This window comes from Nicotiana tomentosiformis, chromosome 11, assembly GCF_000390325.3.
Source record: "Nicotiana tomentosiformis chromosome 11, ASM39032v3, whole genome shotgun sequence".
NCBI classification, from domain to species: Eukaryota; Viridiplantae; Streptophyta; class Magnoliopsida; order Solanales; family Solanaceae; genus Nicotiana; species Nicotiana tomentosiformis.
This window is the reverse complement of record NC_090822.1, coordinates 89,479,250-89,505,213: the sequence shown is the minus strand read 5'-3', so window position 1 is coordinate 89,505,213 and position 25,964 is coordinate 89,479,250. Positions and strand designations below refer to the sequence as shown.

The 25,964-nt window shown below is 42.7% G+C and overlaps 1 protein-coding gene across 1 annotated transcript; it reads left to right on the top strand.

Annotated features, from left to right (window-relative positions):
• Positions 1–23,286: 23,286 nt before the first annotated feature.
• LOC138901810 (uncharacterized) lies at positions 23,287–23,790 on the top strand. The gene has a single exon (XM_070189602.1). It carries the CDS (start codon positions 23,287–23,289, stop codon positions 23,788–23,790), a length of 504 nt encoding a protein of 167 aa, XP_070045703.1.
• Positions 23,791–25,964: the final 2,174 nt, after the last annotated feature.

Here is a 25,964-nt window from a genome sequence, read left to right as displayed (position 1 = left end):
GCTAGATAATCAATACCCAACCATAAACAAGCAATAAATCAAACACCCATTAAGTTCACACACTAGGGTTGGGTCACAACCCTAGTGAGAATCTAGCTACTCATGCTTAAATTGGAAGACAAAGAAGAAGAAGTGATAATTAAGCCCATATTGATAATTAAAATGATGAAATCAATGTTCAAAAAGCTCAAAATGGCAAAAACTACTAAAAAGAGTACAAGAAAACGTCTACTGTAGATGCCGATGTCAAAACTTACCTAAAATAGTGAATCTCTTCTATTTATACAGTGCTGGAATTTTCGGACAAAAATGCCCTTTCAGAGGTTCTGTGGTCGCACAATTCCATGTGCAGTCAACACTTTGCTTCAGCTTGACTAGATTGGACTCTTGCAGCCACACAACTCTGAACCGCGGCCGCGTCTCTCTCTTTCTGTGGTCCACACATTTCTGAGTGCGGCCGCACAAATGCAACTGCAGCCGCATAGCTGATCTTCTGCGGCAGCACAATAATTGTGCAGTCCGGACTTTTGTTGAATTTGATATGCATGTTCTCTAAACTTCTGGTCTTGCCTTGATTCTGCGGCCGCACATCTCATGTGTAGACCGTACTTTTCACAGATCACTGATAAGTTCTTCTGCACAATCTACGGGTCCGCACTTTAGAGCTTCTCTACCTGTTTTTGTCCTTGGTTCAGATTACTCCTTCTTGAGTTGAATTTCATCTTTTAGGTTCATTTTCCACCATTCCTGCAATTAAGCATATTTCATCAGTTTTTGGGAACACAATTAAATGCTTTTGGACTAAAACGAAAGCAAAAAGGTGCCAATAAGTAGTCAAAATCCCCACTCATCAACTCCCCCAAACTTAAGCTTTTGCTTGTCCTCAAGCAAGTAAGGTAATTTCCACCTTCACAAGTTAAGAGCTATTCCAGCTAATAAAAAAAAATGCATCAATCACACATCAATTGGGACCAACAATTACCCACACACTTATGAATTATTAACAAGGCAATGGGTTGAACTTTTAAGCACAAATAGTTCTAATGTGACACTTGAGCATCAAGAGTTGACTTAATTCATCAAGGAAGCTCGCCTTTTCATGTAGGTCATTGTGGATCCCATACTCCTCTTCTTCTACTCTCCGTTTGCTTATCTCACTTAAGAATGTAGCACTCAATTCAAAGATTTGTGAAAGGTTCGCTCATCTCTCTAAAAAGAATGTCACAAGTACGACTTTAAGTACCATAGGCTTGCCCCTCATGTAAATCACCACTAATGTAAGCTCGCACGGCTTGAAATCACGTAGGGCTTTTTCGCAATGCAATGAAGGCTTTTGGACTAAGGTTGGATATGCTATGATAGAACGGGTTCATCTTTTCTTAAGCACTCCATTTTCTCTTATCGGCTCAAGCTTTGCCAACTTTTTGAGGCATTTTCTTTTCCATAGGGGGGTTGGAGAGACTTAGCTTCACTCCTTCTTGGTTATAATATTCATTTTCTCCTTCTTTGTTTTCTTCATGCCTTGCATCATTACTATTCTTTGAAATCCCTTCAACTCTTCAACTTGTTCACTTTATTTTTGTATTTTTCTTTTTGTTCTTCTTTCTTTTTCTTGCCTTTTCTTCTCTTCATTTCTTTTCTATTTTTTTTGCCTTGATACCTTTTTCAAACTCCTTGTCTCTCCCAAAAACTTACATTTTCAGCCAAGTATTTCACAAGAGTGTTAAGGAAAGTTCGGGTGCCAAGAGAGGATCACGACAGAACTGGTAAAGGCTTGTAACATGGTAATCAAATGAGAAGGGGTTTAGGTTGAAATGGGTTGACTAGGGATAACAACATTGGTGGGCCATGGAAAATTTCAAGCGGGTCAAGGAGAGCCTTCAATCACTATTCAAGCCAAACAAAACTTAAAATTTCACCTAGAAACACATTCGGGGCAAATTCTAGACCATTTGCACGAGGTACTTGGACTTGCAACAAAAATATCTCACCTCTCACGCAGCTGGATTATTTAAAAGGATAGAGTCGAGGGCCCACAATGATAATTGCCTACGTCATTTGGTTAGGCTCGACTAAACCACTCGATGATTGCCTAAGTCAACACAAGAGTCACAAGGTCACTAACTAGAGCTATTTCTTTCCAAAAAAAGAAAACTTGTTTCTAACCATAAGCACGTAGTTAAGTGTGTTGGTACCAAGTGAAGCATATTTGACTCTTCGATCTTGACTCAATTAGGTCTTTTTATTCCTTATTACCACTATTCTTACCTAAATATAAAAAAATGGACTCAATCCATTAAGAAGGTTTTCACGCCATCCATCGTTGGGTAGGTGAACATCTGTCGGATCTTATCATCCTCGGCTCTGGGAGTAACTGGGTAGGTGAACATCTGTCGTACCACTTCAGTAGTGTCGGCAGCCATGTCTGGATACTCAGACTGGCCAGCTGGTGCCACTGGAACAGATGGTGCTACTGGAGCTGTTGATGCTGGTGGGTGTGACCTAATGAGCAAATCTAATGGAAGCTTACCAGCTGCTGCTATCTTGGTCACCTCTCTCCTCAACCTGTCAACTGATTTCTTGGACGCCTGGGATTTTCTCATTTTCTTTACCTTCTTCCCCAACTCCTCAATTACTGATCCATGTGCTACCAAGGTGTTCATTATGGTGGTTTGGTTTTCCAAGATCTTCTTCAATGTGTCTTCCACTGTTGGAGGAATCTGGGGTGTCAGGGTGGATGACTGTGCTACAATAGCACTGGATAAGTCAGAAAAATTTGTAGTAGCTGTCTGCATCCAATTGTTAAGGCTCGCCAGTGTCTGGGAGACTCGCAGTGCAGATAGTGGATGAGTGGGCATAGGCACCGGCCTTAAAGCTGAGGTGGAGGGAACTGCTGCTGAAGGCTCTGAAGAAAGAGGTGGTGGCATGGCACTTGTACTGGTAGAAGGCAATACTGGAGGGGAAGGCATGTCTGCTAACTCTGCCGCTATCACCGAAGGCTCATCAGACTGGCCCACGGTAGTAGTCGGCTGACCCTTATTCTTCGGGTTCCTCAGGTCCTTCAGAGAGTATCAAGTGAAAGGCTTCTTTGCCCGAACCTTTGTGTCAAAATTCCTCGGCTCCACCCTCGTATCTGTAAGGTACTCCGTGATAGTGTTGGGGTACGGGTAGGAGCTGTCACTTTGCCTGCCAACCAAAGACATGTTGGCCGATATCACGACACCCACATTGATTGGGTATCCGACCATGATAGAAGCGACTTGCATTGCCCTCGGGATTGTGATATTTGTTTCATTTTGGCACGGGTCTATTCTGCTACACACAAATGTCTGCCATCTCTTTGCCTCAAAATTTAGGATGTTCCGCTGAATAGGAACCCCTGCTGTGATCCATGGTGGTGGTGGTCCTGGAGCTACCAAAATCTCAGCTAGCCATGGCGAGCTACATCGCCCATAGCCAGTGTTTCCAGGTATTGCACCGGCTCAACATCCTCCAACCCTAAGTATGTGTTCAAGGTTCTCTGGTCAAACCTCACTTTCAGTTTCCTCACTTTCGGCACTTTGGTCCCCTTCTTTATGTGCGCCACATTGTCGTAGAATTCTCAGACCAGGTACTCTTTAGCATTTACCACAATTTGAGTGAACTATGTCCACCCCTTCTGCTCCCAAAATTGTCTCAACATCACCAGGTTGTATTTATCAAGATCTTTCAACAAGAACTGACGCTCAAGAGTGAGCGATCTCGATGGCCACCACTCTCGGAAACCATTGAATATAGTTAGACTGACGAACCTATCTTCCAAAATTTCTTTCTTCTTCGACCTCTCAAGGCCGACAACTCCGGTATCACCCCCTTGGCCATCATACATGATCTCATCTACATCCACTATAGTAGTTGGTGCGTCGGGGGCATGTGTAGATGTAGGCTCCGAAGCCTTACTGTTACCTTCCGACCCCTCAGAAGTGCTCTCAGAAGAGGTAGGCTCGTTTCTCAGTTGGTATCTATCCTGAAGTGGCTGTGGTTGTGATTGCACAGCAGGCCACTCTTGCACTGAGTTGCCCTCCGATGCGTCCCTAGATGGGGCATATGAACTTGATTCGGAGGGCTCGGGTTGTCTTCGTCGGTCTGTTGTGGCATTCTTAGTTATTACTCTTTGGAGGGTGAGGGGGTAAATTGCTTTTGCCTCTGCCTCTGGAAGGTTTACCCCTCCCCTTTGATATATCACCACGACCACGAGATCTAACCATTTTCTGCAACAAACAGTACAAGGAGTCAGTTCTAATTCAATTGTAGATAAACAGAAAGTCACAGAACAAAACATGTTGCAGGGTGGGGAAGTGCGGTCTGCACAATTGCAAGTGCGGTCGCAGGTTGGGTTGTGTGGACCACACAATTTGAAAGAGCGGTTGCAGAGATGAAACTGCTGTCCGCACAATTTTTAGTGCGACCTCACATCTGAAGTGCGTACCGTACATTTTTGAGTGCGGCCGCACAGTGAATACCTTGAAAATGGCAACTCTCTAAAGACAGAGAATTCCCCGATCTGCCGCACACACTTTTCTGCGGCCGCGATTGAATTTCTGCGGACCGCACAATTTCAAGTGCGGTCCAAACTTTTGCCTCACCAAATGCCCTAAGCACATAATTCTGCGGACCGCACAATTCCTTGTGCGGCCTCACATTTCAAAATTAAATCGAGCATAGTCCTATAGGGTTTCAATCTTTTACACAAATTGGGCATGGTAGTAGAAATTAAACATGATAAACCAAATACCCATTCCCCAAATAGAAACTAGGAGTTTACCTAACACAAATTACACCCCTCATAGATATAAAATTGACAAATGGTCTAAAATAACTAATAAATTATAAACTAACTAAGAAAATTGAAGAATTCTAGAATTGATTTGAACATACCAGTGATGAAGTGGTGTTAAGGAATGATCAAAGATGCTCAATTAAGTGGCAGATAATTGACTCAGTATTGTGCAAGATTTTAGACTTTGTTTTAATTTCTCAGATAGTGTAAAGTCTCAACAGTAGCCTTAGGGCTACTATTTGTACTATACGGGGTTGGCTAAGTGTTCAAGAGACGAGTGCGGCAGCAGAATTCCTTCTACGGTCCGCACTCTGTTATATATTGTTCAATTTCCCTACGTTGATCTGCGGTCCGCAGAATTTTGTGTGCGAACGCAAATTTTGGTGCGGGACCGCATATTTCCTTGTGCGGCCAAACTTTGACCATTTCTGTGACAGACAAACTTCAGAGAGTTTGAAATTTTCCATCTCAGTTTGTGCGGTCTGCACAAGAATTATGCGGCCGCAGTTGACTTCTGCTATAACATTCAAAATTGTGCGATCCGCACTTTTTCCATACTTAGCCAATTTTTCTGAGCACAGTTCCTACAACACACTTCAAAAGCAATTAGCACAAAATAAGACCTATCTAAAGAAAAAGAAACATGGGTTGCCTCCCAAGAAGCGCCTGATTTAACGTCGTGGCATGACGCAGATTATCATCACTTAAAACGAATCACTGCCACCACGCCATCATCAGCTTGTCCCAAATAATACTTCACCCGATGTCCATTAACACGGAATACCTCATCACTTTTGTTCTTCAAGTCTAATACATCAAAAGGTGTCACACCCACACTTTCAAAGGGACCACTCAATTTGGATTTCAGGTTTCCGGGAAACATCTTCAATCGTCAGTTGAACAACAAAACAAGATCGCCCACCTTGAACCTCCTGTTTCAGATGTATTTGTCATGAAGATACTTCATTCTTTCTTTGTACAAGGACGAACTTGTATATGCATGGTACCAGAATTTATCTAATTTATTCAAATGTGCAACCCGCAAGTTAGCAGTTGCATCCCAATCAATATTTAACTTCTTTAAAGCCCACATAGCCTTGTGCTCGAGTTCTACCGGAAGATGACAAGCTTTTACAAAGACCAACCGGTATGGAGACTTCCCAATAGGAGTTTTGAAAGCAGTCCGATAAGCCCATAGTACATCATCAAGCTTCTTTGACCAATCCGTCCGGTTAGCATTCACTGTTTTGGACAAAATACTTTTTATCTCCCAGTTGGAAACTTCCACTTGATCGCTAGCTTGAGGGTGATAGGGAGTCGTAACTTTATGAGTGATACCATACTTGCTAAGAAAGGTGTCAAAAACTTTGTTGCAAAAATCCGACCCCCCATCGCTTATGATAGCCCGCTGAGTACCTAATCTTGTGAATATGTTCTTCTTCAAAAATGCCACCACACTTCTTGCTCCATTGTTGGGTAGAGCAACGACCTCAACCCATTTAGACACATAATCAACTACGACGAAGATGTAGGTGTTTCCACAAGAACTCACAAAAGGTCCCATGAAGTCAATACCCCACACATCGAAAATATCAATCTCCAAAATGATGGTGAGGGGCATTTCATTTTTCTTTGAGATTCCACCGGCCCTTTGACATTCATCACAATGCTTGACTAGATCAATTGCATCCTTGTAAAGAGTGGGCCAATAGAAACCGCAACTTAGCACTTTGGCTGCCGTTCTTGCTCCACCATGGTGACCACCATACGGTGAAGAATGACAAGCCCCAAGAATTTCAACTTGTTCATCTTCTAATAACTCCATCCGTACAAATCCGGAAAAGATACGGTTCATTCCAATAATAGTCTTGACAATCCCGTTTGAGCTTCTTCCTTTGGTTTGAAGAGAACTCATCTGGGGTGATCCCACTCACAAGAAAATTTTCTAGATCCGCGAACCATGGCACCTCTTTCCTTGAAATGGCTAAGAGTTTCTTATCGGGGAAGGAGTCATTGATTTCAAGTCCATCATGGGGCCTCCCCTCCTCCTCCAAACGAGACAAGTGGTCCGTCACTTGGTTTTTACTTCCTTTTTGATCTTGGATGTTTATGTCAAACTCTTACAACAAAAGCACCCATCTCATCAACCGGGCTTTGGAATATTTCTTGCTCATAAGGTAACGGAGTGCCGCATGATCCATGTGGACAATCATTGTTTCACCCATCAAGTACGGGCAGAATTTCTCAATAACAAATACAATGGCAAGGAGATCTTTTTCGGTCACAGTGTAATTGACTGGGGCAACATTCATGGTATTACTAGAATAGTAGACCGGATGAAAGATCTTATTGATACGTTGCCCCAAAACTGCTCCAACCGCCACATCACTAGCATCACACATGAGCTAAAAAAGAATGCTCTGATTCGGGGCGGTGATAATGGGAGTAGATGTCAACTTGAACTTGAGCAATTCAAATGCTCTCATGCAATCATCATTGAAGTAAAATTTAGCATCTTTCTCCAAAAGCTTGCACAAGGGGTTCACCACCTTGAAAAATTCCTTTATGAAATCCCGGTAGAACCTCGCGTGACCCAAGAAACTTCTCACGCCCTTCACGGATGTTGGAGGAGGAAGTTTAGAAATCACCTCTATTTTTGCCTTGTCGACCTCTATTCACTTTTTTGAAATTTTGTGGCCAAGGACAATACCCTCCTCGACCATGAAATGGCATTTCTCCCAATTCAACACCAAGTTTGTTTCTTCAGACCTTGCCAAAACCTTATCCAAATTTGCCAAGCAATCATCATAGGAATCCTCGACTACCAAAAAGTCATCCATGAAGACTTCAAGGTGGTCCTCTACCATATCCGTAAAGTTCGCCATCATACACCGTTGAAAAGTTATCTGTGCATTGCATAAGCCAAATTGCATCCGCTTGAAAGCGAAATTGCCATAGGAACAAGTGAAGGTTGTTTTCACTTGATCTTCTGGGGCAATAAGGATTTGATTGTAGCCCGAATATCCATCTAGAAAGCAATAGAACGCCTGGCCGGCCAACCTATCAAGCATTTGGTCAAGAAAGGGCAGTGGGAAATGGTCTTTCCTTGTGACTTTGTTTAGCTTCCGATCGTCCATACACACTCTCCACCCGGTCACCGTTCTTGTTGGAATCAACTCGTTCTTATCATTGGTGACCACAATTATGGCCCCTTCATCGGAATACATTGCACCAGAGAAGTCCACGAACTATCAGAAATGGGGTAGACAACCCCGTCATCTAACTACTTTATGATCTCATTTTTTACCACGTCTTGCATGACTTCATTGAGTCTTCTTTGATGTTCAATGGAGGGTTTGGAATCCTCTTCTAAGTTAATCTTGTGCATGCAAAATGCGAGTCTTATTCCCATAATATCCGCCAAAGTCCACCCAATAGCTTTCTTCCTTTTGTGGAGCATCGCCAATGTAGAGTCAACCTGCATATTAGTCAAACAAGAGGAAAGAATAACCGGTAAAGTAGAGCAAGGGCCAATAAATTCATACCTAAGATGTGGAGGTAATGGCTTCGACTCCAAGATAGGAGGATCTTCAATTGAAGGCTTTGTTGGAGGAGTTTTCCTATTTTCGAGATCCAAGGAAAGTATCCGAGGTGCATAATTGTATGACCCCATCCCTTGCAAAGAATTGACACTTTCCATGAAGCCATCTATTTCATCATCATCAAAATTTAGCAAAACAGCCTCCAACATGTCACCCACATTAATCGTGGCACTTGTATCATCAATAATAACATCGGTCACCAAGTCCACGAACGAACACACTTCATTGCTATTCGGTTGCCTCATAAATTTGCACACGTGGAACACCACCTTTTCATCACCCACCCGAAAAGTGAATTCATCGGCTTCCACATCAACAAGAGCCTCTCCCGTAGCAAGGAAAGGTCTACCAAGAATAATCGGTACATCATAGTCCACTTCACAATCAAGAATCACAAAATCCGCCGGGAGAATGAACTTGTCAACCCGAACCAATACATCCTCAATCACCCCAAATGGTCTCTTCATTGTACGGTCGACCATTTGTAATCTCATAGATGTGGGTCTTGGTTTCCCTATTCCCAATGTTTTGAAAACCGAATTGGGCATCAAGTTGATACTCGCCCTAAGGTCACAGAGAGCTTTTGCAAATTTGACACTTCCAATGGTACAAGGAATTGTGAAAGCACCGGGATCTTCCAACTTTGGAGCCATCGAATGTACAATTGCACTCACTTGGTGAGTGACTTTGATAGTTTCAAAATTCATCGATCTCTTCTTTGTCACCAAGTCTTTCATAAACGTAGCATATCCGGGCATTTGCCATTTCTTGGCAAGCCTTTGAGGATAGGGAGGAGGAGGCTTAGGCAATGGTGCCTTAGCTTTTTGTACTACCGTTCCCGGTATGTCAATCGCATGATCCCTAGACGGGTTCACATCCTCTTGAGTCTCTTCCACCGTGTCATCAATATCAATTCGCACTTCATCAATTGCTTACACCACATTGTTCGGGATCTCCTCTTCTTCTACCAGTTGCTCATCATCCACAAGTTGCCTTTGGCTTGAGGTAGGTGCATTCTTACTTTTTCCACTTCTCATAGTAACAGCCATGGCATGCCCCGTAGTGTTCCCACCCTTCCAGTTCACTACCGTATCACTTGGTAGTGCCCCTTTAGGATGAGAATTTAAAGCTTGAAGATTTGACCCATCTGCACTTCTAAATTATGGATTGATGCATTGTGTGAAGCAAGTGGGCATCGGAATAGGCATTCTTCTCCATAATTTGCTTGAGCATGTTCTCAATATGACTCATTTTATTGTTGGAGGAACTAGGACCTTGACAAGGATAAGGTGGTGGGTTGCTCGATTGTTGGTACATCGGGGGCCTTTGAAAACCCGACCCCCGATTTACTTGGTTGTTGTTCCACCCGCCTTCGTTGTTGCCTCCCCAATTGCCTTGATTATTATTATTTTGCCAATTCTCTTGGTTATTGCTTCCACTCCAATTGCCTTGATTATTTCCACTATTCCAATTGCCTTGATTGCTAGAATTCCATTTGCCTTGATTATTCGAAGGTATCCATTGTTGTTGACTAGGTCATTGGTAGTTATTTCTTTGCCCTTGAAAGTTGTTCACATATTGGACCTCTTCATCTTGATCATTGTAAGTATCTCCTTGATCAAACCCACTATCATCTTGCATAAAATTGTCCACTCTTTGTTGCACTTGTGCACTTCTACTTCTTCTCTTGTTTACCATCATATTGACTCCCTCCATAGCATTGACTTGCCTCGGGTTTTGCTCTTGTTGAAGTTGAACCTTTGCTAATTAGTTCATGGTAGTTGTCAACTCGGCTATTGCTTGCACATGGTCATGTAACTCTTTATGAAGAAGAATCACATTTGGATAACCTTGAGGTACATTGGCTATAGATTGCCACGCTGATGAAGTATCCTCCATTTCATCCAAAATATCACACGCATCCGCATACGGCGTAGTCATGAAGTTCCCACCGGCAAGTTGAGTCACTACACATTGGTTGGTGGTATTGATCTCCCGATAGAAAGATTGTTGAATCATGTTCTCCATTATATCATTGTTGGGGAGCTCTTTCACCATTGTCCTATATATTTCCCATATCTCATGTAGTGGTTCATTAGACTCTTGCTTGATTGCTAGAATTTCATCCCGAAGAATAGCCATGTGCCCGGGAGAGAAGTACTTTGAAATACATTTCTCCGCTAGTTAATCCCAAGTATGAATTGAATGATTTGACAAACGTTCCAACCAATCTAAGGCTTTCCCCCATAGAGAGAAGGGAAAAAGACTTAGCCTCAAAGCGTTCTCGGAGACATTTGTTTGTTTGCTCCCCCAACACGTATCAACGAACCTCTTCAAGTGTTTATATGCATTTTGACCCGCTGCACCAGTGAAGAACCCTTGTTGCTCGAGCAAAGTGAGCATCACGTTGGTTATTTGAAAGTTACCCGCCCTAATATGGGGTGGGACTATAGCACTTGCATACCCTTCATTAGGCTACACCCGATGTGGAGTCGCTCGTGGTGGAGGTGGGGGTGGAATGTGCACATTATCTTGAGGCGGCCAGCCTCATCTATTGGCTTGAGGTTCAAGAGGGACCTCATCCATTGCATCATCATCAACGTCCACATCCCCCACGGCTATGTTAACGAGCTCGTTGTTTGCCATGATTGCACCTACAATACTCACACGTTAGTAATAAGGAAAGAAAAGAATATATTCCAAAAACACACCTAGATCTATAGCTAACACCGTTTTTAGCTCCTCGGCAACGACGCCCAAAATTGATCTCGTCCAATTTTACTCCTCTATTTGAGGATATGAAAACGGTCGATGCAATAGTAATACCCAACAAGGAGTCGGGGTCAATATTCCACAGAGAGCTATGAATGGGTATTAAGGATATATATTATAGTGTATGAGCTTGAATTATCTCAAATTGCACTTCCACAAACTTGGGTTGTTTCTAGGTCTAATTTAAACTAAGATTATAAACTAAAATTTTAAACTAGGAAATTATTTTTGGTTGTTTTTCAAATGATATAAATGGCCTAGGGCTATGACCTTCACCTAGGTGTTCGCTTAATGGGTTGTAAGCCTTAAAGCTTGTTTTATATGTCGGGTGTATCTATAACGACACGGCTGGTCTTTTTGAGCGTATTAGCCCCGATCCCTTATTTACTACATTCCCCATATCTGTTTTTGCTTATGTGACTTGTCGGGAAGGTCTTGTTTTGGTTTAGAAGTGTTTTGGGATACTTAGTCCCTAAAACGGAAGCTTAAGTATTATGATTTTGACCGTAGTTGGAATGGTGTAAAGATGACTCTGGAATGGAGTTATGTTGGTTCTATTAGCTCCGTTGGGTGATTTTGGACTTAGAAGCATGTCCGGATTGTGAATTTGAGGTATGTAGCTAATTTAGGCTTGAAATGGCGAAAGTCGAATTTTTTGGGAAGTTTGACCAGGGGGTTGACTTTTTGATAATGGGGTCAGATTCTGATTCCGGAAGTTGGAGTAGGTCTGTAATGTTGAATATGACTTGTGTCTAGAATTTGAGGTTAATCGGACGTGGTTTGGTATGATTCGGCATCGTTTGTAAAATTTAGAAATTTCAAAATTCATTAAGTTTGGATTGGAGAGTGATTCGTGGTTTTGATGTTATTTGAGGTGGTTTGAGGATTTGACTAAGTTCGTATAGTGTTTTGGGACTTGATGGTATGTTTGGTTGAGGCCCCGGGGACATCGGGTGAGTTTCGGGTGGTTAACAGATCATTTTTGGACTTTGGTTGATGACTGATATCTGCCGGTGTATATTTTCTGGTTTCATCTTACGCATTCGCGAGAGGAGCCTCGCATTCGCGAAGGGTTTATGTGAGCTAGGAATATTTTGTTCTTCGCGTTCGTGAAGAAGATGACGCGAATGCGAACGCGAAGGTATGGTCTGCGTGCGCATCACGAACACGTGAGTGGTGTCGTGTTCTGGAAGAGAAGTTAGGCAGCTAGGGACCCCAGGTCTTTGGTCTACGCGTTCGCGAGGTATGGGCCGCGTTCGCGATAAGTTGCACTTGTAAAGCTTCATGTTCGCGAGGCATTGATCTTGTTCGTGAAGAGTAAATTGGGAGGTAGCTTGAGTTGGCCTACGCGAACACGAGAGGACGGTCGCGTTCACGATGAAGGAAATCTGGGTAGACAACATTAATTTCCAAAACAAGGGTTTGAACCCATTTTTTCATATTTTGAGCTAGAGAACACGGAGTTGGGCGATTCTTGAAGGGCTTTTTGTGGAGTTGATTGGGGTAAGTGATTCCTACTTGGTTTTGGTTAAATCCCATGATTTCAGCTTTAATTTTATCATCTAATTTGTGATTTGGGGTAAGAAATTGGGGAAAAAAAGAGGAAGAACTCTTGAGTTAGAATTTTGAGGTTTTGAATAGGATTTTGTTATCAGATTTGAGTAATTTTGGTATGGTTAGGCTTGTGAGTGAATGGCTTTCGGGTTTTGTGACTTTTGTCGGATTTCGAGACGTGGGCCCGGGTTTGGGTCAATTTTGGATTTTTGGCTTATTATTTCATGTTTTTCTTGTGGAATTGATTCCTTTAGCCTATATTAATTATACCGTATTGCTTATGGCTAGATTCTGGGCGTTTGGAGACTGATTCGAGGGGAAAAGGCATTTCGGAGTAGGATTTGCACGGTTTGAGGTAAGTAACGCTTTCAAACTTGGTTCTGAGGGTTCGAAACCCCAAACTATGTGCTATACAATTGATATTTAGGTGACGCACATGCTAGGTGACGGGCGTGCAAGCGTGCACCGTGAGAATTAGGGCCTGGTTGATTCCATGGCACTATATAGTGACTCTATTTTGTTGATATCCATGTTTTCATCTTGTGATAAAGTAATTGAGCCGTCAATCATGCTAGATATCATGTTTAGGCTTTATGCCAGTACTGTTAGGACCCCTAGTGGTCGTTTCTTGATTTCCTCTCACTGATTTCATTGATATTATGTACTCAGTCATGTTCATGCATTTCATATCATATCTCTGTCTCAATTGTTATTTATTGGTACATCATATCATTGTTTCGGGCTAATTTTCATGATATTGTGAGCCCGTGAGTGAGACTGGAGAGAGTGATGACTAAGTGAGGCAGAGAGCCTGATTATAAGTGATAGTTGTTGGATCGGGATGCACGTGGCAACGGTTATACTGATTTTATGATAGCATTTGGGTTGTAGGACCCCCTCCGGAGTCTGTATCACACCCCGAGTGAGCGCGATTGATATTATTGAGGGATGGATCTTCCCTGGACATGGATCTTGTCCGAAGTACTTGATACCTGGAGATGGATCTTCTCCACGGGGATGGATTGGCCTTCCTCGGTACTGGGTGACTTATAGTCAGTGATGTATATATTTCGGGATAGATCTTCCCTGGGTCGTATAGGGAATATACAGTACGGAGTGGTTGAGCATTCGAGAGTGTGAGCACATGAGGCTGACATCATGGTGCATCACATACAACATGTGCATTGGCATGTAGAGATAACATAGTTATATTGTTTACACTGTTCAGATCCTCTTCACTTTACTGTTTTGAGATGCCTATTTAATTTGAAAGCATGCCTACGTTTTTGTTCAACTATTTCTATTTTATTTGTACCGGTTGAGTTCGTCAATTCCTTTGAGTCCAAAGTTTGGACTTGTTACTTATTGAGTTGGATGTACTCACATTACCCCTTTCACCTCGTGTGCAGATCCAGGCACTTTTGGTCACGGCAGCTGTTGTTATTTGTGGTTTCAGAGTTCGGAGACTACCAAGGTAGTTGCATGGCGTTCGCAGGCCTTGACTCTCCTTCTTTATCACTAGTTGAATTTTCAGTTTATTTCTCTAGACACTGTAGCAGACTTTATTCTGATTTAGACGCTCATGTACTCTGTGACACTCCAGTTTTGGGATGGATTGTATCGTATTTTGGATATTTTTGTTTTCAACAAGGCTTTCCTAAATTATTAAATTTCTTCCGTCCTTATGTTCAAAGATTTTTCTGTGTTGAGATGTTGAGTTATGGCTTGCCTAGTTCCACGATAGGCGCCATCACGACAGTTATATTTTGGGTCGTGACAAGTTGGTATTAGAGCCTAAGTTACATAGGTCTCACGAGTCATGAGCAGATTTAGTAGAGTCTTGCAGATCGGTACGGAGAGGTCTGTACTTATCTTCGAGAGGCTGCTGAACCATTAGGAAACTTTACATTCTTGAATTCTAGTCGTGCGAATCTTTTGATTCTGGTAACTAAATTTTTGTTGTTCTAATTCTCTCATAGATGGTGAGGATGCGTACTACGGGGCAGGATGGACAACCACCAATACCACCAGTCAGGGCCGCGAGAGTTCGAGGTCGCGTTAGGGACAGAGGTGCAACTCGGACGCAGCTAGGGCAGCACCTGCAGATCCACCTGTTGCCCCAGTTTAGGAGAAGGCTCCAGTTATGGATGAGCCTGTGCGACCAGCTCAGGCACCACCTGTGCCCATTGTGATTCCAGGCCTTCAGGAAGCCTTAGCTCAGATTCTGTCCATGTGCACCAGTCTTGCTCAGGCAGTCTCGATTCCGGCCGCAACATCCATTTTTCAGGCCTGCACACCTGAGCAGGTGGTACAGGGACTCCAGACACCGGGGGCACCACCACCCTAGCCGGTTGCAACTACTCAGGACTATGTGGTTCATGTCATGCCCGATGTTGAGCATCGTCGATTGGAGAGGTTTGGGAGACTCTAGCCTCCATCTTTCAGTGGTACCGAGGGAGAGGATGCATAGGGTTTCTTGGACAGATATTAGAGGATCCTCCGTACAACAGGTATTCTGGAGACCAGCGGGGTCTCGTTCACTACTTTTCAGTTTACTGGAGCTGCCTTTACATGGTGGGAGGCTTATGAGAGGCGTAGGCCGGTTGGTGCAGCGCCACTTACCTGGCAGTAGTTCTCTATTCTCTTTCTGGAGAAGTTCGTGCCTAAGTCCCGCATAAAGGAGCTGTACAGACAGTTCGAGCAGCTTCGTCAGGGTGATATGTTCATGACACAGTATGAGATGAGATTTTCAGAGTTGGCCCGTCATGCTATATGGTTGGTTCCCACAGACATGGAAAGGATCAGGAGTTTTATAGATGGCCTCACTTTTAAGTTGCGATTGCTTGTGACTAGAGAGAGATTGTTCGGTGCTACATTTGATGAGGTTGTCAATATTTCTCATCAGATTGAGATGGTTCACAGCTAGGAGCGGGTTGAGAGGGAGGCCTAGAGGCCTCGTGGACAGGGTGGATTCAGTGGTGTTCCTTCTGGGGGTCAATTCCACTACGGTAGGAGTCTTCCTTTTAGTTATGCTCAGACGACTCGCCCGGTTCACTGTGGTGCATCATCTGGCCATGGTGCACACAGTTATCAGCAGGGCCAGTCTTCATTCAGTGCACTACTAGCTCAGAGTTCGTCTCATGCACCATCAGCTCAGTGTTCATCTGAGTCAGGACTTTCTAGCAGTTATTCCGGTGCCCGGGGTTCGCTTCAGTCCCGACCGCCATTTACAGAGAGAGGTTGCTTTGAGTGCAGAGATTTAGGTCATATCAAGAGGTATTGTCCTCGCCTTTCAGAAGGTTCATATCAGTAGAGGAGTCAACCTTCGACTTCGGCACCAGTTACTTCACCACCCGCCAAGCCAGATCGGGGTGGAGCTCAGTTAGCTAGAAGTTGCCCTAGAAGGGGGGCATGATCGGGTGGCGATCAGGCCAATTTATACGCACTCCCTGCCAGACCAGATGCCATTGCTTCGGATGTTGTGATTACATGTATTATCTTGGTTTGCCATAGAGATGCCTCTGTATTATTTGACCTTGGTTCCACTTATTCATATGTGTCCTCGCATTTTGCTCATTATCTGGATATGTCCCATGAGTCTCTAGTTTTACCTGTTCACGTGTCTACGCCGGTGGGCGATACTGTCATTGTGGACCATGCATATCGGTCATGTGTGATGACTATTGGGAGTCTGGAGACTAGAGTAGATCTCTTATTGCTTAGTATGGTCAATTTAGAAGTTATCTTGGGTATGGTAAGTTATATGATGTTTTGTTATATGGCTTTGAGTTAAGTGGGGGAGTCTACTATCTATGATTTGATTGCACGATTTTGTACGGTATTAGTTTTTGGGCTGAGGCATACTTGTTGATTGGTTATGACTTGTAGAGGTTGAAATCGAGGATGACTTGAGTAAGAAAATTTCTTGAATGCGGGTTATATTGCACTTTATGAAAAATCATGAAATGATTATTATTTTGAAGGATGTAGTGCGCACGGAGTGTGAATTTGATCGGTGGTGTCGAGGCAGGGTTACCCCTCGAGCGTTGATGTGCTAATGAGGCACGTGTCTTTCAGCCCGTTTGGGTGGTGCAATTTAGAATCTGAAATTACATTTAATGGTGCCGGGTTTTGAGATAATTCTATATGATTATGGATTTGTAGACTGGGAGTTCTCAAGAGGAGGTTGTTTCCATGGTTGTGGACTATGAAGTCATGGCCGAAGCTCCCTAGACGATACTATGTGTTATGATTCAGTCATTGTGGGCTTTCGGAGAGTTATTTATCCATGTGTGAGTGCCCAGAGTTGATTTGGGGGTCCATTGGTAGGCCTAATTAGGATGTGTATTCTACACCGAGTCAGATTGGTTGGCTCCATACTGCTATTATTGAGGGATGTGATATTCGGTTGTTGTTGAGCTTATTCGTGTTTTGATATGTTCGGTAAGTTACTCTTCTATGCTACGAGGGGTTGTGATTTGTTGGTTGTATGCACCCATGGTGCAGTTCTATTGGGGCCTTATAGTAGAAATTGCGCGAGATGGGTATTTGGGTGATACATGAGTGGTTGCGCATTGGTAATGTTCTTTCGGGTTTGTGTGGAATTGTGTCATTTGCTTCTCCATGGTTATGGTAATGCACTTCGAGTACTTGATGCCGGATTGCGCGTGGTTATTGATTTTGAGCAAGGTGGCTGAGGTATTTCATATGGATCAGTGTGTGGATGGGGTCGCGCATTGAGGCATAGTTGATATGATCGTTGTGTTAGATTCGTATGTTATGGTTCTACGGTGTGTGATGGGTTCTTATCATTGCGTTAGGGTGGTACTCGTCGAGCTTACTGGATGATTCTCTTGTTTGAGTCATTTTTCGTGATTGAGTACATGTGGAATGTTGCTTATATGTGCACAGATTGCACGGGATGTGGCTTTAGATAGTATTGGTGTGGCATGTCAATAGAGTAGCTGGTATTTGATAAGATGAAGTCGTCGGATCTAAGATGGGTGCTATCAGATTTGATTGTGGCATATTTGGAAGGATAATATCGAAAGTCGGCTTAGAAATTTTCTATGGTTCTTGTCGAAGGAGAGGGAGCTCCACGACTGATAGATCTAATGAATGGTTACGAGTCTCTGCGTGTTTATTTCATCATCGGTGGTGTACTTTGGTTTTAGAATGGAGTCTTATTTGATGTGAGGTTGATTACCGGCATGAGGTTGTTTCGAGCAGCCACGGTGATTAGAAATCATTGCTTCAAGCATTTTATCTGTGTGGTATTTGAGTTTTGAGTATTTGAGTTATGGTTACGGCTTTTGGTATAGCTTGTTTAGACTTATACAGTGTGTAGGTTGCGGGATTCTGACCTTATAAGAAATTTTGGATGTTGGAAATTGGATTCTAATGTTGGTAGGCTAAGTAGAATTAAGAAATTTCAGTATGTGGTGTTATAAGACCTATATGGGATAGGGTGACGTGGGATAACCCCTGGGTACGCGCGTGATAAGATGGAATAGTGATTTGGTGCCTTGGAAACAACTCTTGGCACGTTTGAGAACGAACGTATGTTTAAGTGGGGGAGGATGTAACGACCCAGCCGGTCGTTTTGAGCGTATTAGCCACGATCCCATATTTATTGCATTCCCCGTATCTGTTTGTGCTTATGTGACTTGCCGGGAAGGTCTTGTTTTGGTTTTAGAGTGTTTTGTGACACTTCGTCCCTAAAATAGAAGCTTAAGTCTTAGGGTTTTAACCGTAAATGGAATAGTGTCAAGACAACTCCGGAATGGAGTTCCATCGGTTCTGTTAACTCCGTTTGGTGATTTTGGACTTAGGAGCGTGTTCAGACTGTGAATTTGAGGTCTTTAGCTAATTTAGGCTTGAAATAACGAAAGTTGAATTTTCTGGGAAGTTTGACCGAGGGGTTGAATTTTTGATATCGGGGTCGGATTCCGATTCCGGAAGTTCCGTAATGTTGAATATGACTTGTGTGCAAAATTTGAGGTCAATCGAACGTGGTTTGGTATGATTCGGCATCGTTTGTAGAATTTTGAAATTTCGAAGTTCATTAAGTTTGAATTGGAGAGTGATTCATGTTTTTGATGTTATTTGAGCTGGTTTGAGGATTCGACTAAGTTCGTATAATGTTTTGGGACTTGATTGTATGTTTGGTTAAGGTCCTGGGGGACTCGGGTGAGTTTCGGGTGGTTAACGGATAATTTTTGGATTTTGGTTGATGGCTGATATTTGCTGGTGGATATTTTCTGGTTTCCTCTTACGCGTTCGCGAGAGGAGCCTCGCGTTCGCGAAGGGTTTATGCGAGCTAGGAAGATTTTGTTCTGCATGTTTGCGAAGAAGAGGACACGAACGCGAAGGTGTGGTATACGTGTGCATCGCGAACGCGTGAGTGGTGTAGCTTTCGAGAAGAGAAGTGAGGCAGCTGAGGACCCTAGGTCTTTGGTCTACACGTTCGCGAGGTATGGGCCGCATTTGCGATGAGTTTAGCTTGTAATGTTTTGCGTTCACGAAGCGTTGATCACGTTCGCGAAGAGTAAATTGGGAGGCAGCTTGAGTTGGCCTACACGAATGCGAGAGGACGGTCGCGTTCACGATGAAGGAAATCTGGGCAGACAACATTAATTTCCAAAACGAGGATTTGAACCCATTTTTTCATATTTTGAGCTAGAGGACACCGAGTTGGGCGATTCTTGAAGGGCTTTTTGTGGAGTTGATTGGGGTAAGTGATTCCTACTTGGTTTTGGTTAAATACCATGATTTCATCTTTAATTTTATCATCTAATCTGTGATTTGGCCCGGGTTTGGGTCAATTTCGGATTTTTGGCTTATAATTTCGTATTTTTCTTGTGGAATTGATTCCTTTAGCGTATATTAATTATACCGTACTGCTTGTGGCTTGATTTAGGGCGTTTGGAGACTGATTCGAGGGGCAAAGGCATTTTGGAGTACGATTTGCTCGGTTTGAGGTAAGTAATGCTTTCAAACTTGGTTCTGACGGTTCGAAACCCCGAACTATGTGCTATACGATTGGTATTTAGGTGACGCACATGCCAAGTGACGGGCGTGCGAGCGTGCACCGTGAGAATTGTGGCCTGGTTGATTCCATGGCACTGTATAGTGACTCTATTTTGTTGATATCCGTGTTTTCATCTTGTGATAAAGTAATTGAGCTGTCAATCATGCTAGATATCATGTTTAGGCTTTATGACAGTACTATTGGGACCCCTAGTGGTCGTTTCTTGCTGTCATTTCACTGGTTTCTTTGATATTATATACTCAGTCATGTTCATGCATTTCATATCATATCTCCGTCTCAGTTGTTATTTATTGATACATCATATCATTGTTTCGGGCTAGTTTTCATGATATTGTGAGCCCGTGAGTGAGACTGGAGAAATTGATGACTGAGTGAGGCTGAGAGCCTGATTATGAGTGACAGTTCTGGGATCGGGTTGCACGCCGCAGCGGTTATACTAATTTTATGATAGCACTTGGGCTGTAGGAGCCCCTCCGGAGTCTTTAACACACCCTAATGAGCGCAGTTGATATTATTGAGGGATGGATCTTCCCTCGAGATGGATCTTGTCCGAAGTACTTGATACCTGGAGATGGATCTTCTCCACGGGGCTGGATTGGATCTTCCTTCACTTTAATTGTTTCCCACTTGGTTTTATTTTAGTTAAGGTTTCAACGAGGCACATTATGTGTTGAATAAACATTTAAGGGGGAGTGTTATAAATAGAATTGTATTTAAGGTGAATGTCTATCTTTTAGAGAGTTTTATACTTTGTGGCTAAGTCGCTTTTCCCCTGTAAATAAAGGGGTTCTATTCAATTATAATTCATCCCAAATCAATAAGAATTCTCTCTCTAATTTTTTCTGCAATACTCTTCTTCTTCTTTTATGGTTTCATAACACACCTTAATTTATCACTCAATTATCATTCAACCGGATCTTGAAAATTTTGTTATCTCTGGTGACATTATAAAATTTTTACGCAATTAATATAGTGTGACCAGTTCCTATATATTGGTTATGTGTAGCCTCTTCTTTCAAGTTACCGATCCATGCTCACTCTAAATAGTTAATTTTATTGTATTTTAAGTAACACATCAGCTAGAATAGACAAATTTTTAGCCTCTTAGCTTATATCAGAGGCGGTTCGACATAATTGGGACCTAAACCGTAGCTACATTTAGAAGCCCAATATTTTTATTGATAATATAGCTAATCGATTTAATCAATCTTGATACGTTGTTGATCTTATGTATTTTTATTTTGAAAATTTTCTATTCGTTGAGGTAACGGTTAGGCATTTAAAAAAGAATCAAGGCTTTTTATATAATTACATATATCGATTAGAGTATTATATCAAATTTGTACTATTTCTCTTAATACTTTTAATTCAAAATATAAGTCTAAATCATCAATACTAGAGTGCCTATAATACTGTATAGGGTAAAATATGATATGACACGTGCCTGACTAAAAGGAGGACACGTGGAATCCGAGATGGGATGGCTAAGGACCGAGCGCAACCACTCTGCTTGTCACCGAAAAGGATAACGTTCATGAAGGTGTATTAAATGCTCTGCGCTCGGTGGAATTTACTAAGGAATATTCTGCAGCATTAAGAGCTACAGTCCGTTACAGAGAATTTGGAATTTATATTCACTGTTACATCTTCATCAATGACCCTCATAATTAGCATTAAAGGAGGGCACGATCCTAGGACCTCTTTCCCTAGGCATAACTATAAATAGTAAGCTCAGTTACCATTGTAAAGGGGACGAATCTTCTAGCAAAAAATATATACTATATTCAATACAAAGCTTTATACAATTTCACTTTCTTACTTTTTGATCTCATCATTGTTGTGTTCGAAAACCGTGTTCACAGAATCACCATCTTTGCTATTCCATCTACATTCTAAGGTTAAGTATTGTGTATTTCTTCGATTACAATATTATTTCAGGGTCAAATTAATTCAATTGTCTAGAAACCACGTATAAATTCAGTTGTACCATTTTACGGGTAAATAGTTTGGCGCCCACCGTGGGGCCTAGACAGCCGTGCAATTAAATTGATCCTTGCCTTTTGATTGTTTTGTCTTAAAAAAATCACAAGAAAAGGCAGATAACACTGTTAACGATGCACACAACCTTGAAATTCGAGGGGATCAACCTCATTTCGGGGACTCAATCTGTGACACCCGCAATGATGGGAATGACACTGCGCTGGTGCATGACAAACGATACCCTCGACGGGTTTGGGAGACAACTCCTGATGATGCTGACGAAGAGCAAGTAGCGGATGCTGTGAGGATCCTGCAAGAGAAACATGCAATCATTCTAGGCCATCTCACGCGGCAAGATCAGGTTATGACCGAACTGAAGCAGGCTCAATCAGGTGCTTCGAATAATGCAATCAAGCGCGATTCAATTCCTCCCATTTTTCCCGAAGATCAAACAACGCAGAGAGTCGACAACAACACTCCCAGGGGTGAAGTTGGCTCTGATGGGGCTAGGGGGGAGCAGACCGGGTCTTAACAACGAGAATGATTAATTCAAAGATGAGCTTTTACGGTTCATGAGGGAAGTAAATGCCCACATGGATCAAATCCTGGGTGCACCACCAGTATTGAAAGGGCTAAAATCGAAGAAGTATGTTCACTTACCGTACAAGCCAAGTGCGGCACCAGAACTGATCCCAAGGCGCTTCAAAATGCCTGAAGTTCCAAAGTATGATGGAACTTTAGACCCACAGGAACATATTACCACCTACACAACGGCGGTGAAAGGAAATGATCTAGATCCTCACAAAATTGAATTTGTGTTGCTAAAAAAATTTGACGAAACTCTCATGAGGGGAGCCCTAATGTGGTATTCATTACTTCCTGAGCATTCCATATATTCCTTTGACATTCTCGCGGATTCTTTCATTAAAGCTCATGCTGAGGCAAGTAAGGTACAAGCCCGGAAGGCTGACATATTCAGAATCGCATAAGGAGAATTTGAATTATTACAAGATTTTGTTACCCGATTCCAGAAAGAAAGGATGTTGCTCCCGGGCGTCCCGAATGAATGGGCAGCTAAAGCATTCACCAAAGGATTGAATCTGATAAGTTCAGACGCTTCTCGGAAGCTGAAGGAGAGCCTGCTTGAGTTTCAAGCAACAACCTGGGCAGATGTTCACAACTGGTACGAGTCAGAGATAAGTATCGAAGATGACCAAGTCAGTTCTACATCATCGTCCAAAGGACAGGAGAAGAACAGATAAAAATCAAAGGATGACTACGGCGCGGATAGGCGGACTTCGAGGGGTCAGTTTTTGCCCTACGAGCGTACCGAAGGTCGTTGCAGAAATCTTCGAGCAGCAAACAAGTTCACTGTTGATGGAGGGACTGATCATGGTCGAAATAATTGATCACTTCAAGATAAACAAACATCGGGGCCTAGATATCTTTCTTACCTCATGTTGTCAGAATATAACTTCAACGTCAGTACAGTGGTTCTAGTGTCAGACATGAGGAACATTAAAGAAGCACGATTCCCGAAACCTATGAGGTTCAATTCCAGCCAGAGGGATCCCAATCTATGTTGTGAATACCACGGAATAAACGGTCACCAGACAGGGGACTGTCGACATCTTCGGAAGGAAGTAGCGACGCTATTAAAGAATGGTCATCTCCGAGAATTCTTGAGTGATCGAGCTAAGAACAATTACGGTCGCAACAGAGACAACGCGGAATCTTCGAAAGTAGGAGAAGAAGCCCCACGCCAGACGATCAACATGATCTTTGGGGGGAACGATATTAACGGGGTCACCTTTTCAGAAGAAAAGAAGACTAAAGTATCGATAACTCACGGCAAAAGACTCTGGGAGGACGATATCACTTTCACGGAAGAATACGCAGACGGATTGCTGTTACAACACAAGGACGCACTGGTAATCTCTTTAAATATGTTCTATTTCAAAATTAAGGGTGTTCTAGTGGATCCAGGAAGTTTGGCTAATATCATACAATAGAGAGTATTGGAACAAGCTAAACTCACCGAAAGCATTATTCCGGCAACGAAACTCCTCACTGGATTCAACCTTGCAAGCGTGACGATCCGGGGAGAGATTTTGCTACTCACGAACGCTAAAGGAGTAATGAAAACAACTATCTTCGAAGTAGTAGATGGTGATATGGGATACAACATCATCTTGGGAAGGCCATGGCTACACGAGATGAATGTTGTACCTTTGACGTATCACCAATTGCTGAAGTTTCCAACTCCCGAAGGAATCAAACAGATAAGCGGTGACCAACCGACATAAGGGAGATGAATGCAATCTCAGTTTCCGGTAGCAAAGGTAAGGAGCGCACGACATAGCAATTACAGAAACCGATGCCTACTCCCAAGTAAGAAGAGGTTATTCCAGGGGTAGAATCATCGGAACAATATCAGGTGCCAAGATATTTCCAAGTTCCGGAAGAGACGGACGCAACGAAATCCACGGCGGAGGAACTAGAGCAAGTGACATTGTTCAAAGAATTCTTAGAAAGACAATTTCACTTGGGGACAGGACTGTACCCCGAGCTCATGTCTGGTTTTATTTAGATCCTTAAAATTAATGTTGATTGTTTTGTATCGTCGCACGAGGATATGACAGGTATCCCGACGGAAATAGCCATGCACAAGCTGAGTTTGGATCCCAACGTATCACCGTTACGACAAAAGAAGTGCCATATTGCCGAGGCCAGGAATAAATGCGTCAAAGAAGAGGTAACCCGCTTGCTTAAAATCGGTTCAGCCAGAGAGGTAAGATATCTAGACTGGCTAGCCAATGTAGTAGTCGTTCCTAAGAAGAACAATAAATTTCGTATGTGTGCAGACTATAAAGATCTTAATAAGGCATGCCCAAAAGATTCATTTCCACTGCCAAATATTGATCAAATGATTGATGCCATGGCCGAGCACGAGTTAATGAGTTTCCTTGATGCTTACTCCGGGTACAACTAAATTAAGATAACCCCAGAAGATCAGGAAAATACTTCGTTTATAACAAATTTTGGTACATATTGTTATAATGTAATGCCCTTCGGGTGGAATAATGCCGGAGCCACTTACCAACGACTCGTAAATAAGATATTTGAAAATCAAATAGGAAAGACCATGGAGGTTTATATAGATGATATGCTCGATAAGTCTTGGAATGAAGGTGACCACCTTAAGCATTTGCAAGAAACATTCGATATCCAGAGGAAGCATAACATGAAACTTAACCCCGAAAAGTGCGCGTTCAGGGTCAGCTTCGGTAAGTTCCTGGGGTTTCTGGTCTCACAAAGGGGAATTGAGGTAAAACCCGACAAAATCAAGGCCATAAAATACATCCCGGGCCAATTATCAAACGTGAAGGAAGTCCAAAGACTCATAGGAAGGTTAGCATCTTTGAGCAGGTTCATTTCCCGGTCGTCACAAAAATATCATCGCTTCTTTACATTGCTAAAAAAAAGAACAATTTTGAATGGACGCCGGAGTACCAGCAAGCTTTGGGGGACCTGAAGAATTATTTATCAAGCCCTCCATTTCTCTCGAAACCAAAAGAAGGCGAAACATTGCTAGTCTACCTCGCAGTTTCAGAAGTTGCGGTAAGTGCGGTTTTAATCCGAGAGGATGAAGGTACGCAAGCAGAAACTCGCTACCCGCATTTGGAAAAACTGGCCTTAGCCTTCGTAGTCGCCGCTTGAAAGATAAGGTCCTATTTTCAATACCACCCAATAGCTATCTTGACTACTTTCCCTTTGCGGAACATCCTTCATAAACCCAAGCTCTCGGGCAGATTGGCCAAATGGGCCATCAAAATGAGTGAATTCGACATAGAATATAAACCAAGGACTGCAATTAAGTCAGAATTCTTGGCTGAATTCGTGGCTGATTTTGGTCTGGGATTGTTTCCTCTAGCAACCAAGGAGGCATTAATGGTGTCGAAATCGACATCAGAGGTTTGGACCATATTTACGGATGGAGCCTTGAACGTAAAAGGGTCCAGGATCCAAATACTTTTGATCACGCCTTCGGGGGAAACCTTAAGGCAAGCCATCAGCACGATCCTTATAACTAATAATGAAGCAGAGTATGGAGCTTTGGTTGCAGGGCTAGAATTGAACCGGAGACTTGATTCCGAGGTTATCGAAATCAAATATGACTCACAGC

Coding starts and splice junctions, on each gene's coding strand:
- LOC138901810 (XM_070189602.1), top strand. CDS start 23,287: ATGAGGAACATTAAAGAAGCACGATTCCCGAAACCTATGAGGTTCAAT.